The sequence below is a fragment of the Alosa sapidissima genome, chromosome 13 (genome assembly GCF_018492685.1).
Source record: "Alosa sapidissima isolate fAloSap1 chromosome 13, fAloSap1.pri, whole genome shotgun sequence".
In the NCBI taxonomy this organism is placed as follows: domain Eukaryota; kingdom Metazoa; phylum Chordata; class Actinopteri; order Clupeiformes; family Clupeidae; genus Alosa; species Alosa sapidissima.
This window is the reverse complement of record NC_055969.1, coordinates 4,443,567-4,456,798: the sequence shown is the minus strand read 5'-3', so window position 1 is coordinate 4,456,798 and position 13,232 is coordinate 4,443,567. Positions and strand designations below refer to the sequence as shown.

General features: G+C 39.4%; 1 protein-coding gene and 1 long non-coding RNA gene across 3 annotated transcripts; one reads left to right on the top strand and one right to left on the bottom strand.

Annotated features, from left to right (window-relative positions):
- The first annotated feature begins 228 nt into the window (after nt 1-228).
- On the top strand, nt 229-1,946 carry LOC121681020 (P2X purinoceptor 7-like). The gene is made up of 4 exons (XM_042060632.1): nt 229-399; nt 1,228-1,297; nt 1,395-1,549; nt 1,784-1,946. The coding sequence occupies exons 1-4, from the start codon at nt 290-292 to the stop codon at nt 1,944-1,946; spliced, it is 498 nt and encodes a 165-aa protein (XP_041916566.1). The 5' UTR covers nt 229-289.
- On the bottom strand, nt 1,665-4,336 carry LOC121681021. Of its 2 annotated transcripts, none has more exons than XR_006021921.1 (5): nt 4,312-4,336; nt 3,797-3,926; nt 3,163-3,391; nt 2,206-3,025; nt 1,665-2,105 (listed from the first exon to the last, which is right to left on the bottom strand). It is a non-coding gene; the product is annotated as an uncharacterized LOC121681021 (long non-coding RNA). The 2 variants fall into 2 exon arrangements; XR_006021922.1 differs by lacking the exon at nt 4,312-4,336 and having other exon boundaries at nt 2,206-2,354; nt 2,752-3,025; nt 3,797-4,170.
- Nucleotides 4,337-13,232: the final 8,896 nt, after the last annotated feature.

The following is a 13,232-nucleotide window of genomic DNA, read 5'->3' as shown; positions in this document are numbered from 1 at the left end:
GGGGTGATAGAATGATTATATAGGGTATTTGGTGCTGGTCCTTAAGGTCTCTGAATAGGGTGTGTAACATTGGTTGGGCTGAAAATGGCATATGTGCTGTTCTATGCGCCCTAATGCAAGCCTGGTTAAAAGCCCTAGAATGAAACGAGAGGTTTTCTCCCTTTTATGGTATGCTCATGAATATTTAAATGAGCTGTGCGCTGATTGGTTGGTTTACAACGAGCGAAGCTGCGGAGCAAACGCGTCATGGCCACAAGCACTCACTCACTGAAACATCGAAATTGTTGATATGGACACATTAGGTGTTGAACCATATATGTATGAGCCAGAATCAGAGGAAGAATCTGATGTAGAGGAGCAACCAGTCGCCCATAGATTACAAATGACTACTTCAGAATGGTAAGTTTTTTCATTTATCATTTACATGTAGCACTACACGTTAGCTGTAATACTAATGTAATAGCCTACTCACACTTCAGTGTCCTAGCCTAAGCATAACGTTGTATTAGTCTTATGTTAACTTTGTAAGCAGCATAACAGTTATTCATTTGCACACAAACAAATGTTTTACAACATGTAACGTTACCCTCGTGCATTTTCTGTCAAGACCTCCAGTTAGCGAGAAAGTCCGTATAGCCAATATGTAGCGTGCAGATAGCTATAATGAAATGAGTGCTGCTCGCAAGGAAAATAGCCTATACTCTCGTTTTAGTCAGTATATTGTTACCGTTCTCTCCTGCTGAATGGGTTATCTGATTAGGAGTTACCTACATTATTTGCCACGTAACGTTAGTAGTAATATGTGATCTTACAACAGGACGTCCAGTTAGCTGGGCAAGAGACTATTTCCATAGTACCAGTTCAGTATGTTATGGCCGTAATGAAATGAGTAGCCTACTGCTCACTCGCTTCAACAAAAATATTACCACGGTCATGTCACGAGAGGTAATATTTTTGTTGACGCGAGCAGTAGGCTACTCATTTCACAAACACCATAACCTACGAACTGCCACTACAGAAATAGTAGGCTCTTGCCTAACTAACTGGACATAGTCCTGTTGTATATATTATTACATGTAACGAAGATAATAATCTCATAACCAGATGACCTAATCAGCAGTAGGCTAACTTCTATCCTGCTGATTATATCATCTGATTATAAGATTATTACCCTCGTTCCATGTAGTGATATGTGAACTTACAATTACATCCATCTCCCCTTGCCAGGTGTACGTGTGGAAACTGTGACCGCATGCCCCAGGAGAGAGAAAATATATGTTGCCGGGAAGTACCCCAGGTAACTAAAACTGGAGATATTTACTCAAGCTAATTTGTGCTTTCTGCTCATTCAAAATGACAAAATAACAGCATGGTCTTTATATTTGTTTTTACAGGTCATGAGAAGAATGACCCAGGTTCCGGAGGAGATAACCTGTATGATTGACCATCCTGGCCTTGAACCGGTGTGCCTCAACATATATTCTTTACAAAATGCAATGAACATCTACAGAGCTGACCATGGGCAGTTGAGAATAAGAGGGATGGAAAGGTGAGGACAATCTGATACAAGTGTTACCAGCTATATAATATAAATCAAATGTTTTTAGCCAATATGCATTCATTATTAGTTCAGCAGGTCACGAAAACACAGTTTGATGCAAACAGTAAAATGACAAACTTTATTTTGTTTCAACACAATCATACAGTGCTATACTCAAAAATATAAAATATTCAAAAAATAAATAGTAAAAAAGTGTGCCTTTCCACTCTGATTTCTCTGAAGGCAATGCAGACACTTGGCCTACAGATCTTTCGTGAGCTGGTGCTGGGGTTTCCTTGGGCGAAGTGTCCGTGTTGTGATCCCCTCTTGTGTGGTGCTGCGCATACGGAGGGAGTTTCCGGAAACATCAGGGCAGTATGTCGGGTTCAGACCCCCCCTCGACTGAACCGTGACACATGCTCAGCGACAGCATCCTCCCTGGAAGGTCTGGGAAGCTGAGCACACAAGTCTTGGGGCACAGGAATCTGCTGGACGGCATCCACATAACGAAGGGAGTCATGGACGATCTCTTCGAACACCAGTCTTATCAGGTTAAAGACATAGCCTGTTGTGTGTGAATTAATAAGTTATTGTTAGTGTCTATACCGTTGCACATTTGTTGCACAATCGTTTGTATAAAAAAAATATATACATTTTAAACTTACAAATCGTTGGCTCTGTCTTCACTTTTTTGACCGTGTAACCTCCCCTTTTGGCCTTTGGAAACACAAGCCTGTACATTAGTTTCCCCTTGGCTGTCTTCCGTTGTGGGCGCTGAGCATTCTCATTGAAATGCATAGCTGCAAGGTACAACCTAAATGAAACAGCAGAAATGTTGTAACAATTGTCACTTGTCACTTTTGTAAGCACACACCAAGCAAAATACTACTATTAACTCACAGCAAAAGCATTGGCTAAACCTGTAGGCTGTGCCAAAGCTGTACTCTAACCGGTGTTGTTACAAGTGCCTTTCAGTTAGAGCAGCCTAAAACTGTAATGATTTGCATTTTGATGGCTGGCAATTAGGCCTGATCTCACACTTTCACTAAACAAAACCCATTTCTGTACACAATATCTTCTGAAGGCATCATACGTGTGTGTTCTCAGCTGCATTGCATCAAATATCTATAAAATAATTAAAAGTAGATCAGTTGTGAAGTCATCAGTGAAAGACAAACACTTCCTGCAGGGGACAATGAGCACAATGATACCTTTTTCATCTTTGAAAATGAAGCTCCACAAAAGTAAATGGCAGCAGACAGCTGAAGGTTGCCCACAGGGGTGCTCCCAATAACTGGCTGACTCTTCCACTGTCGGAAGAACTTGCAGTGAGGGCATAGTTGGTCGATCGCTAGGAAGGACCCTCTTCTGCGTGGCAGGAATGTACAGGTTCTTGTGCACACAGGGCAGATCTCGAACAGGCTGAAGAGGCATTGCTCAAAAACAATGTATTTTGCATCGCCATATGAAGTCACTGGTGATGTACTACAAAAGATAATAAAGAAAAAACAACATTGTCCATCTCAGTCAAAAATCTGTCAAAAAACAATTGTACTGTCTGACAACAGTCACAATGCATATAAATAGCACTGCTGCATTGTGAGAGTTGTAACTTTACTTACAAAAGCTGAGATGATTCTGTCTCCATTGTAGCAGACTGTGCAGGATCGTATGTGGAATCTTGAGGATCAGCACATGCAGAGGAAACATCTTCCACCTCCTCCTCAAATTCAAGGCGAGGTCTCTTTGCTGGCCTCTGACCCTTCAAAGGAGTTGAAGAGAATGGCCCAGAGACTGAAGGAGCCGTTGTGCCTACTGCCACACTTTGGCATTGCGGCGTTGCCTGTATGCCTTCAAAGGGGGAGGGGGAGACTATTTAGTGGGGTGTCATATGGATTGCTCGGTGCCGAAGGACAATGTACTGCTGTGATACAACATACAATTTACTAATCAGTCATATCTTTTGTATATAGACCCATTCATACTGGTTGAACAAATAACTTTCACCAGCCTTCCCCACAAAAGTAAATGCAGGTCATTCAGTGAGATGAATAGTATGAATAGGTCATACTATGAATACTTCTTTAATTTGTTGTGAATGGCTCACTAATGTACTCAGTCATCAAGGTAAGTAATTGGGCAACACTGCTCTACTAAATGCTACCCAGTAATAATGCTACACATGTTTGGAACACACAAACACCATAACACGTCTGATAATATTCATGATAACATAAGAATAATTAGAACGTTTACCTTTGCTTCGTTGGTGAGGTCTCAATGTAGTAAAAGAAAGCTGCGTCCCGCGAGATGCCACACAAGGAGGATCTGTTTGGCATGCTGCAACTTTTGTTCGTGGTTGTTCTTGTTGTTCTTGTGATGTGCTCTGAAATCATTTTACACGATAATGTTAACGTTACTCCTAGTTTCCACTTCTAAAAGTGGTAACAGGATCGACTTAGGTGGGTAACATTACAGCTTAGTGCTAGCTTCTAGCAACCAAACTATCGTGATTCTACTCAGCTTTAGCTATCTTGCTGGAATAGAATAACAAAATAACCTGACGAAGACCTGGACAAACGTGCATCGTAAAGTGTAGATTTACATGTCAACATGTTATTTATTCGAATGAAATACAGTCAGGGAAATTAAATAATGTTACCCCCATTGCTAACAAACTGAATCGTAACACATTCTATGTGTACATGTATGTTGCTATACACGATATGCTAGCATTGCTATCAACTGCTTAGCGACAAAATAATACTTACAGCTTGCGGTTGTGATGACCTTACGGTTGGAACAGCCCCTCGTTTCAGTAAAAGAAGTTTGGCAAATCCTGCTTTAAACTGTCCAAGATTTTGAAAGCTGTCTTCGGTAAAATGTTTAGAGCAAATGAACAGCTGAGCGTCAAACTTTGCAGGGATCTTCTGATAGACAAACATTATCCATGCCTGCCGAGTCTTCGGATCCTTGGGAAGACTGTGACAAACTTCCCCTTTCTCCGTGCAGCCTGGAACACTGCATTTACCTCTCTGGCTCATTTTCGATAGAGAAACTGCCTGCTTTGTAATTCTTGTAGAAGTAAACCCATCAGTAGGCTGGCTAAACTAGTGTCTGACATCTTCACGACCTCCATTCATGTTCTTGGCCCAGCGAACCAGTGGGCTGGTCTGTATGTAAATTTTGGGGCGTGACAAATGTACAGGCCAGAGCCAAATACGGCACCACTTCAGAGTTTGCGTAAACTCTGAGCTTCTTTTGGATTCGCCCGTTTTATGGCGGGAGTTTCGAATTGTGAGATTTGCACAGAAAGGAGGCGTGGATGGGGTTTTGAACTTCTCTGTATCTCCATTTCACCCACTGAACTATCGTTATTCATCTATGACAAGGTAAACTCGGTTTTGCATTCTATGACCCCTTTAATGTCAACTCTTACTATAACCTACTGCAAAACGTATGGGTAAAATGTGAAAACACTTAGTGTAGGCCCTACCCCATTTTCATGAAACTTGGTGGAAAGGTGTAGGCTAGCATGGGCCAAGGACCTCTAACATTTTGAAGCAGATCCAACTCGGGTCACCTCAATATGTAATACAGATGAATATGTTTGTTAATTAATTTTCTAGTCAGTACATCAAATAAGAAAGGCCTATAGATAGAAATTGTGACAATAAAATATGTAGATGACTTTCACTGTTTATTTAAGCTACTTATAGCCTATTCTTGCTCGCTCGCTCACTCACTCACTCTAGATTCTGGGAGATTTGATCTAATTTGCGGGCATGAGGGAGGGCTAATGCTAGTTAGATCAGCCGGACGGACAATGGGGCAGGCGTTATCTACGGACTCGAGGGGCTTATTGTTTTTCTAAAACAGTTAATACATACACTACCAGTCGGAAGTTTGGACACAATTACTGAATGACTGTCATAATGCATGGTCTCAGCAACATCAGGTTCTACTTGCACAAACACAGCCATGACCTTTCCTAATTCTGTCTGTCCGTCTGTGTGCAGGCCTATTCCTACCTTCATGTGACGTGGCTCACTTCGAAATGTAAAAACTGGAAGAAATGGACTGAAGCTCAAATTGAGGATAAATTGGTGTGGAGTGCCAATAATGTTAAAAATAAAATAAAAGAAAACAATAATAACAAACCCTGAAGTTTAATGTATCGCTAATGGTTACAAATCATTTTATGTTCTGAGAAAATACTTGGAATAAAGCATGATGGCATTACAGTCTGAGTTTTGATTGTGTGATTGATTGATTGTAAATTTGAATTTGCTCTGGCCCTATCACGTCTTTGAACTGATGTCATGAGGGCGTGTTTCAGCTCGTGCAGATCGTGGAAGGCAACTGCAAGATCTGTCTGCAGGCTAACCTAGCGTTCATGGGCTTCGGAAAAACCTTTTTCCCAGTGAAAACATCATCATTCCACGTCATTCACGTCACGTAATGTGTGAGTCAGAGGTTGGAAACTGGGGCTAGATTTTGCTAACAGAGTTGCCCAGTTAGGGGCTCGTCATCACTTTTGTCATCACGTTGTAGTTCGTTTGATTGACTTAGTCCATTTGCTTTATAATAGTGCTGTGGAGTGGATGACATTCATTGTCCAAGATGTTGATGTTGATGACCTCCCGGGATTTTTTTTTTAAAAGTTATTTAGCCTATTTGCGGCCTGTCATGTCAGACCTAGGCTTAGCCTATAAATGCAGTTGCATCCATTTGGATTGGGGGGGGACAGGTCAATCATTTTGGCCTCTTCATGACAGGTTCAGTGTGTGTTACGATGTGTTACGGTGTGTTACGATCGCCCCCCCTGCCCCACCCCTCAAGTGGATTTGTCCAAGCAGCCGCTTGGTTTGTGGGGAAATATAGCCTACGAGTCCATGCATGGTAGCCTAGGCTATATAAGTGCCCTCCGCTGGCTGGTGTTCACATCATCGCAGTTTAACCATAAACAGCAATCAGAGGTATTTCATTTTATTCCATAAATATATTGTTTTTATAGACGTAAGTTGCACGGGCTACGAAGAGCTTCCATTTACTGCACCATGTAGGCTACTGTAAGTGCGGTTTGTCTGTCAACAATAAAAAGAAACTCCGGGTACCTACAATTTTCGCACAACTTGGTGGAAAAGTGTAGCACAGGTTAAAGAAAACCTATTCATGTTTGGACTCAAATGGAACTTCAAAGTATTTCCCATATAGTAGCCTTTTAGCTCACAACGACAGTGAAAGTGGAACTTGGAAAGTGGAAGTCTCTCCACCGAGTGTTACATTAGATGCACAATCAATCGCGAGTCGATGCACGTAAAAAGTATCAACTGGTAGGTTAGTAACGAAGGTAGCCTAATTTTGCAAAATGTGATGTGAAATGTGTGCACAGGTGACAAGCTAATCATTGCAAAGTGTTGTGCTAATGCTGGGAACAGGCAGGGATGGGCAAAAATACATCAGAATGTATTTCTAAATAAAATACCTAATACCCTCATTTTTAATGTATCAAAATAAACTACAAAATACAGTAGGCCTAACCATATTACGTATGTATCAAAATAAAATACTGTATTTTTGTATTTAGAAAATACTCAAAATACTTTTTTCAAGGAAGTATGGAAGCACTGCAAAAAAGCTTTTTTTTTATCCCAAACATTTAGCCTATTAAAACTATATAGTAAAAAACAATACAATTTGGCCCCTGTCGTATACCATATGCAAGTTCATGTAGTGTGATCAAACTTAAGAATAATTCAAGAATTTACATTTACATTTAGTCATCTAGCTGATGCTTATCCAAATGACTGACAGAGCTTTCAATTAACCACATTATAATCAATAGGCCAAAATCATAATTGTGTATCTGTGCCAAAATTCGTAATTCAAGTCCAGTGCAGAACTGAATAAGAAAATCTTACGGCTATGTATCTTGAAGTTCCAGTATGTGAGAGACTTGACGTACCTTAATATCTCCAACCTCAAGTATGCAGCTAATAAGGAAATAGAATTGTTATTTAATTAAACAAGGTGAACTTCTCCCCACTGGAATGCAGAAAAGGATGCTACAAGGAAGGGAATTCAAACACACTCAACACCTTACCATCTATTGATGTCATTGTGGTTGAGATATCTGACATTTTTCTGTTAAAGATTAGCATGGAGACAATGGGACATGGTTGCCTTTGTCAGTGTCCATATGGTCCTTATGTGAACTTGCACAGGTCAATTTGCTCATCTTTACTTGCGTACCACTTCACACCAGTGCTTCAGACCAGAGCTGATGCTTCAGCAATAGCTGTCACTGAAAAGCTGTAAGTGTTGTTGAACACAGCTGTTCTCACTCCATTCACACAGAGCACCTTAGAGCACCTTAGAGCACCTTACCATACCTTACTATGCACAGAGAATCAAAGGCTCAGTCCCTGCCTCAGTCATTGCAAGCGCCTCTGATTTATTAATCACCACTATGTGGATACTGTTTTTAGAATTGATTTAGATTAAGTGTTAGTATAATTTGTATTTTTGTAATTTGTATTATAGTATATTTTTATATATTGTATTAAGTGTTAGTATAATTTGTATTTTAGTATATTTAGCATATTCGTTATCTTCTACTGTCCTTACTGCTTAGCTGTGTTTTTATATTATATACTTTAATTACTCTTTCTGCTGTTAAAGAATGTGTTTGTGTTGTATGTATGCTGCTGCTGAGACCTTGAATTTCCCCTGGGGATCAATAAAGTATCTATCTATCTATCTATCATTAGCTGATTGCGATAAACATAAACCATTGTTGCCTAATTACCAATTATTCATTACACCTGTCTGTAGTATCTACTTTTTTTGTGTTTTTCACATAGTTAAAATTACAAAATTACTATTTTGCATTTGAAACACATATTACATGTTTCAGAAATACTACCCATCCCTGGGAACAAGCAGATTACATCTTTATAGTTGGCCATATGATGACATACTTAGGTTAATACTGTATTTCACCAGTTAGGGCACCAAAATGGCCAGTAGCTGCACTGTGTAGCCTATCTTGACATGTCTTTAAGTTTTGGGTTACAATATACAGGTAGTGGGCTCTCTGTTGATTTTAATGAGTAGGCCTAAGCCTAAAGTTACAGCATTTCTATCACAATTGACCAGACTTTGACCTTTTGTCTTCTTTAAACAAAATTCTGGCTATGATTGTTCCTTGTATTGCATCATGAGCCATCACTGCACCTATTGCATTCTACTGTTGTTAGCCTTAAGCCTAGCTCAGTCATTATGTTTTACCACATCACCCTCCATTAGAAGTGCAATGAGCTGCATTGAGCATGATAAACTGCATTTAGAATTCCAAATCCATATAAGATATTTTGGTAAAAGTAACTTAAAAGTAATACAATAGTAGTGTAATGCCTTACAATTCAGAGACAGTAATATTATAATGTAATGAATTACTTTGAAATGACAGTAATAAGTAATACATAATATATTACGATTTTGAAGTAACTTGCCCAACACTGATTAAACCACATGTCACTGCTTCCAAATCTAAATGTTTGGGTTCAGTTTATGAAGTGTTGCTACAGCATGATACTGTGTGTTTGTTATTTATGGGGGGGAATCAGGGGGGGATTTTGGTATCGGTGGGCTTGTGTGTGTGTGTGTGTGTGGGGGGGGGGTTGTCGGTCCAGTAGTGGGCCTGTCCAGGAGAAAATTGCCAGGGCCGAATTTTGTTCCCAGTCCGACCCTGCCCAGGGCCATTGAACTGTTCAATGCTTCACTAAAGGGAAGAGGAGAGATAGACTTCTCTACATAGTCTGTCTGCCTCTCCACCCTCTCCATGTTTGAGTACTGACTGCCCACTACTGTATTACTACTGTTTTACAACTGTTTTACTACTGTCCACAGCCTAATGTTTTTACTACTGTTTTACTGCTACACTGTTTTTCATGCTATGTTAGCACACATGACCAATGGCTTCTGATACAATACTGAAGGGCTGTAACCCTATTACCTCAACCTATTCCTGCACTGACATAGTTTTTATATTACCTTGTCTACATTATACATTACTCTCTTATTTGTCCATATTATTTATGCTGGTCTCTAGACCTTATTCTTGCATTGTTGCACTGTTGGACTACTGTTGGACTACTTTTTGCACCTTCACCATGACACTCACTCTTACCTTACCATGCACACAGAATTACAAGCCAGTCCATTTTGTCTTCCTGAAACCAAGATTCCACTCTAATGTGGAAGGACAAAGCGCAGTTACGTGCACTGCAGTTTAATTTTAGCATACAGTACCTGAAATAACCTGTTTAAGCAGACTGCACATCTGATGTATAACCAGTTGTACTAGGGAAATGCTGATGTGACACTAGGCCAGGGGTGGGTAGAGTTCTGAAAATCTATACTCAAGTAAAAGTACAAAAATTACTTCAGTAAAAGTAAATATTCCCAACTGAGAAATCTACTCAAGTAAAAGTAAAAAAGTACTTTGTTTATAAATTACTCAAATAACAAAAACATCCAAGTTTTCCCAGTTGCACGAGTAGTTGATAAAAATGTGTAAGGTCACACAACATGAAACGTGGTGATTTTCCAAGCGAGTAAACAGGATAACTACAATGTGTGGCGCAATAGCACTTGGGAGTACTTCGACCTAGCGTAGTAATATTAATTAACACCTAATTGTAGATACTATCAGAGCCCGTTTACGGAACATTTATTAAACATTCTCTGATACTATCCACCATTTGCAGCGAACCTGAATTCTATGAAACATGAAATCACTATAATACTTCTGCTTGTTATCACAACCCTTCACTCAACTTGTGAAAGTTAAGGTAAGAACATATATTAATACGGACATTGGGTGGCGTGTTCCTTTAAGATCAATTTCCAAAAGGTGATTTTTTTATTCCTCATTTTAGTCAACTTTAGCATGTGTGTGCTAACTTTGTCACATCACTGTTTATCCACAAAATATATTTCTGATTCTGATATGCTTTACGATTCACAGTACTAACTGTGTTGTCTTTGGTCATTGCAAAGCCAGCTTGATGGCTGTTTACAAATGCACTATCACCCCTCATTAAATTGTCAATTTTCTATTACAGACCTAAGCTAGAATTAGAAGAAAGCAGTTTAGACATTAGCCAGCATTTTTTTACCCATTTCTGTATTAAAAGCTACCCATAATGTTTTATAGGTTCTTGTGGACTGGATGTTTAATATCGGGTAGGCCTACCAAACAACTATCTATGTGCTCTGTAAGCCCTATCCACGAAGACCAGTACTCTCAGAGGTACACCTGATATTACAAGGAACATTTCACTCAATGTGGAATTGAAAAGACATGTTATGTAAAAGAGTTTGTGAATGTCATGTAGAAGTGTATTTTTGTATGACACCACCGAGTGCCATATGTTTCAATGACTTTCTCTATTACTATAAAGCTTTCAATGATATTTCATATTTAGTGTGTAGCCCATCATATATAGAAAACAATATGTATGCTTTTATTGTATTAGTGATGTAAAGAAAGTTACTTTTGGAGTTTGGAACACTAGAAATTTCAGTAGGCTAAAATTGTACTGCTTACAGGTTTCTCCATTGGAATGAGAGCAGACATTCTCTGTCTGGAGTATTTTGGGTTGAATTTAAGCAGATATGTAAAGTGCCTAAGTAGAAATACTTAAGTACAGTCGGTGGCGTACCTTATCTGTGCTGGGCCCCGGTTGGGGGTGTGGTGGTGTGGGCCCCCCTCCGCACCTGGGCCCCGGTGAACCACATCGACTCCACCGTTGTTACACCACTGTATACACGAATCCGGCGAAACTACCAGAAGTAAGCCGGCGCCATTACTGAGCTGTCGCTGGGTAGCATTACGCCCGTGCCTCCTATTGGATTTGTTACGTCCACTGGGATAACAGCCGGCGATTTACGACTGTCTCACTACTTCTTTTATAATGTCGAGTGGGAAAACATGTTCCGTTTTCAATTGTTCCAATAGCAGCAATAAAATTACCAGTTGGAACAAAAGAAAAACGTGAGACACAAAATACCCTGGGTCGACTGCCCCTGTCTGGTAGATAACGTTACCATACGGTTTGCACAGATAGCAGTTAGTTGTACCTTACCCTTTCCTTTTGAAATGTGAAAATTAGATAAACAATGGTCACAAATGAAAAACATGAATTCGTTTATTTGATATCCATTTATTTATTTATTGTTGCCAAATGGACAGATATTTGTTATAGTTTCCTCGTTGGCTAGCCTAGCTAGCATAGTTATTGCTGACGTTAGAGCTATCGATACAGTAGTTAAGTAGATATAATATCAACCTAGTCCCAATTATGTCTTTATATCCTCATTCTCTACTCTAAGCTATTTTCATAAATAATCTGTAAGATCGCTTGTATCTTCATCTGTGACCGGAGGCCACTGTCTAACATCATCAACCCAACAAGCCATAGTGCTACTGCCTGGCTGTAGCTGTCAATGAGGGTGCGTTATCACGGAGGTTTGTTTACATACCATATTGGATTGGTTGTGTCCACTGGGATAACAGCCCGCGATTTACGACTGTCTCACTACTTATTTTATAATGTCGAGTGGGAAAACATGCCAACTTGACAGATATTTGTATAGTTTCCTCGTTAGGTAGCCTAGCTAGCATAGTTATTGCTAACGTTAGCTAGCTACAGTAGTTAAGTAGATATAATATCAACCTAGTCCCAATTGTGTCTTTATTTCCTCATTCTCTACTCTAAACTATTTTCATAAATAATCTGTAAGATCGCTTGTACCTTCATCTGTGACCGGAGGCCACTGTCTAACATCATCAACCCAACAAGCCATACTGCCTGGCTGTAGCTGTCATTGAAGGTGCGTTATCACGGAGGTTTGTTTACAGCTCAGTAATGGCGTCGCCACAAGATGGCAGCCTACACAAAACGCTCGCCGGATTCGTGTATACAGTACTTTAGTATGAATGGAGAGTATTTACCTGAGTTTTTATTTGTCTTCGTACTTTTACTTTTACTTCACTACATTTTTTTAATTAAATGTATACTTTTAATCCACTATATTTTCATTAGCAGCATTAAAGGAGAACTCCAGTCAATTTCAACACGTAACTCTGTTGTTTGGGGTCACGGAGTCAGTAGTATTTTTGTTACAGCTATTAGCTGGTTTGATTTGCATTGAGCTCAATGAGCATCAAACCAGCTAATAGGCTAACTGAAATAAAACCATGCCAGTCTCTAGGTATGGTGAAGGGTATGTGATGATGTGGGGCTATTTTAATTTCAAAGGCCAAGGGAACTTTATCAGCATGCATAGTATCCTGGATCCATGAAATAACTGGCCTTTAAAAATACAAATCTGCCTGCCTCTATGGGAATTTAACAAAGGGGTGCCAATACTTATGTATTTTAAGGAAGAATATTTATTTATGATACATTATTCATTCACAAAGAAAATTGGTGTCTTTAAAAGGTTGGATATTTCCTCATTTTTTTTCTTAAGGCATTAAGATCAATTTCCAAAAGATGATCTTATATATATATATATATATATATATATATATATATATATATATACCTCTTTTTAGTCAACTTTAGCGGAGGTGCCAATAATTCTTCCCATTCTCTCCCCCTCCCTTCTTTGTGTGTCA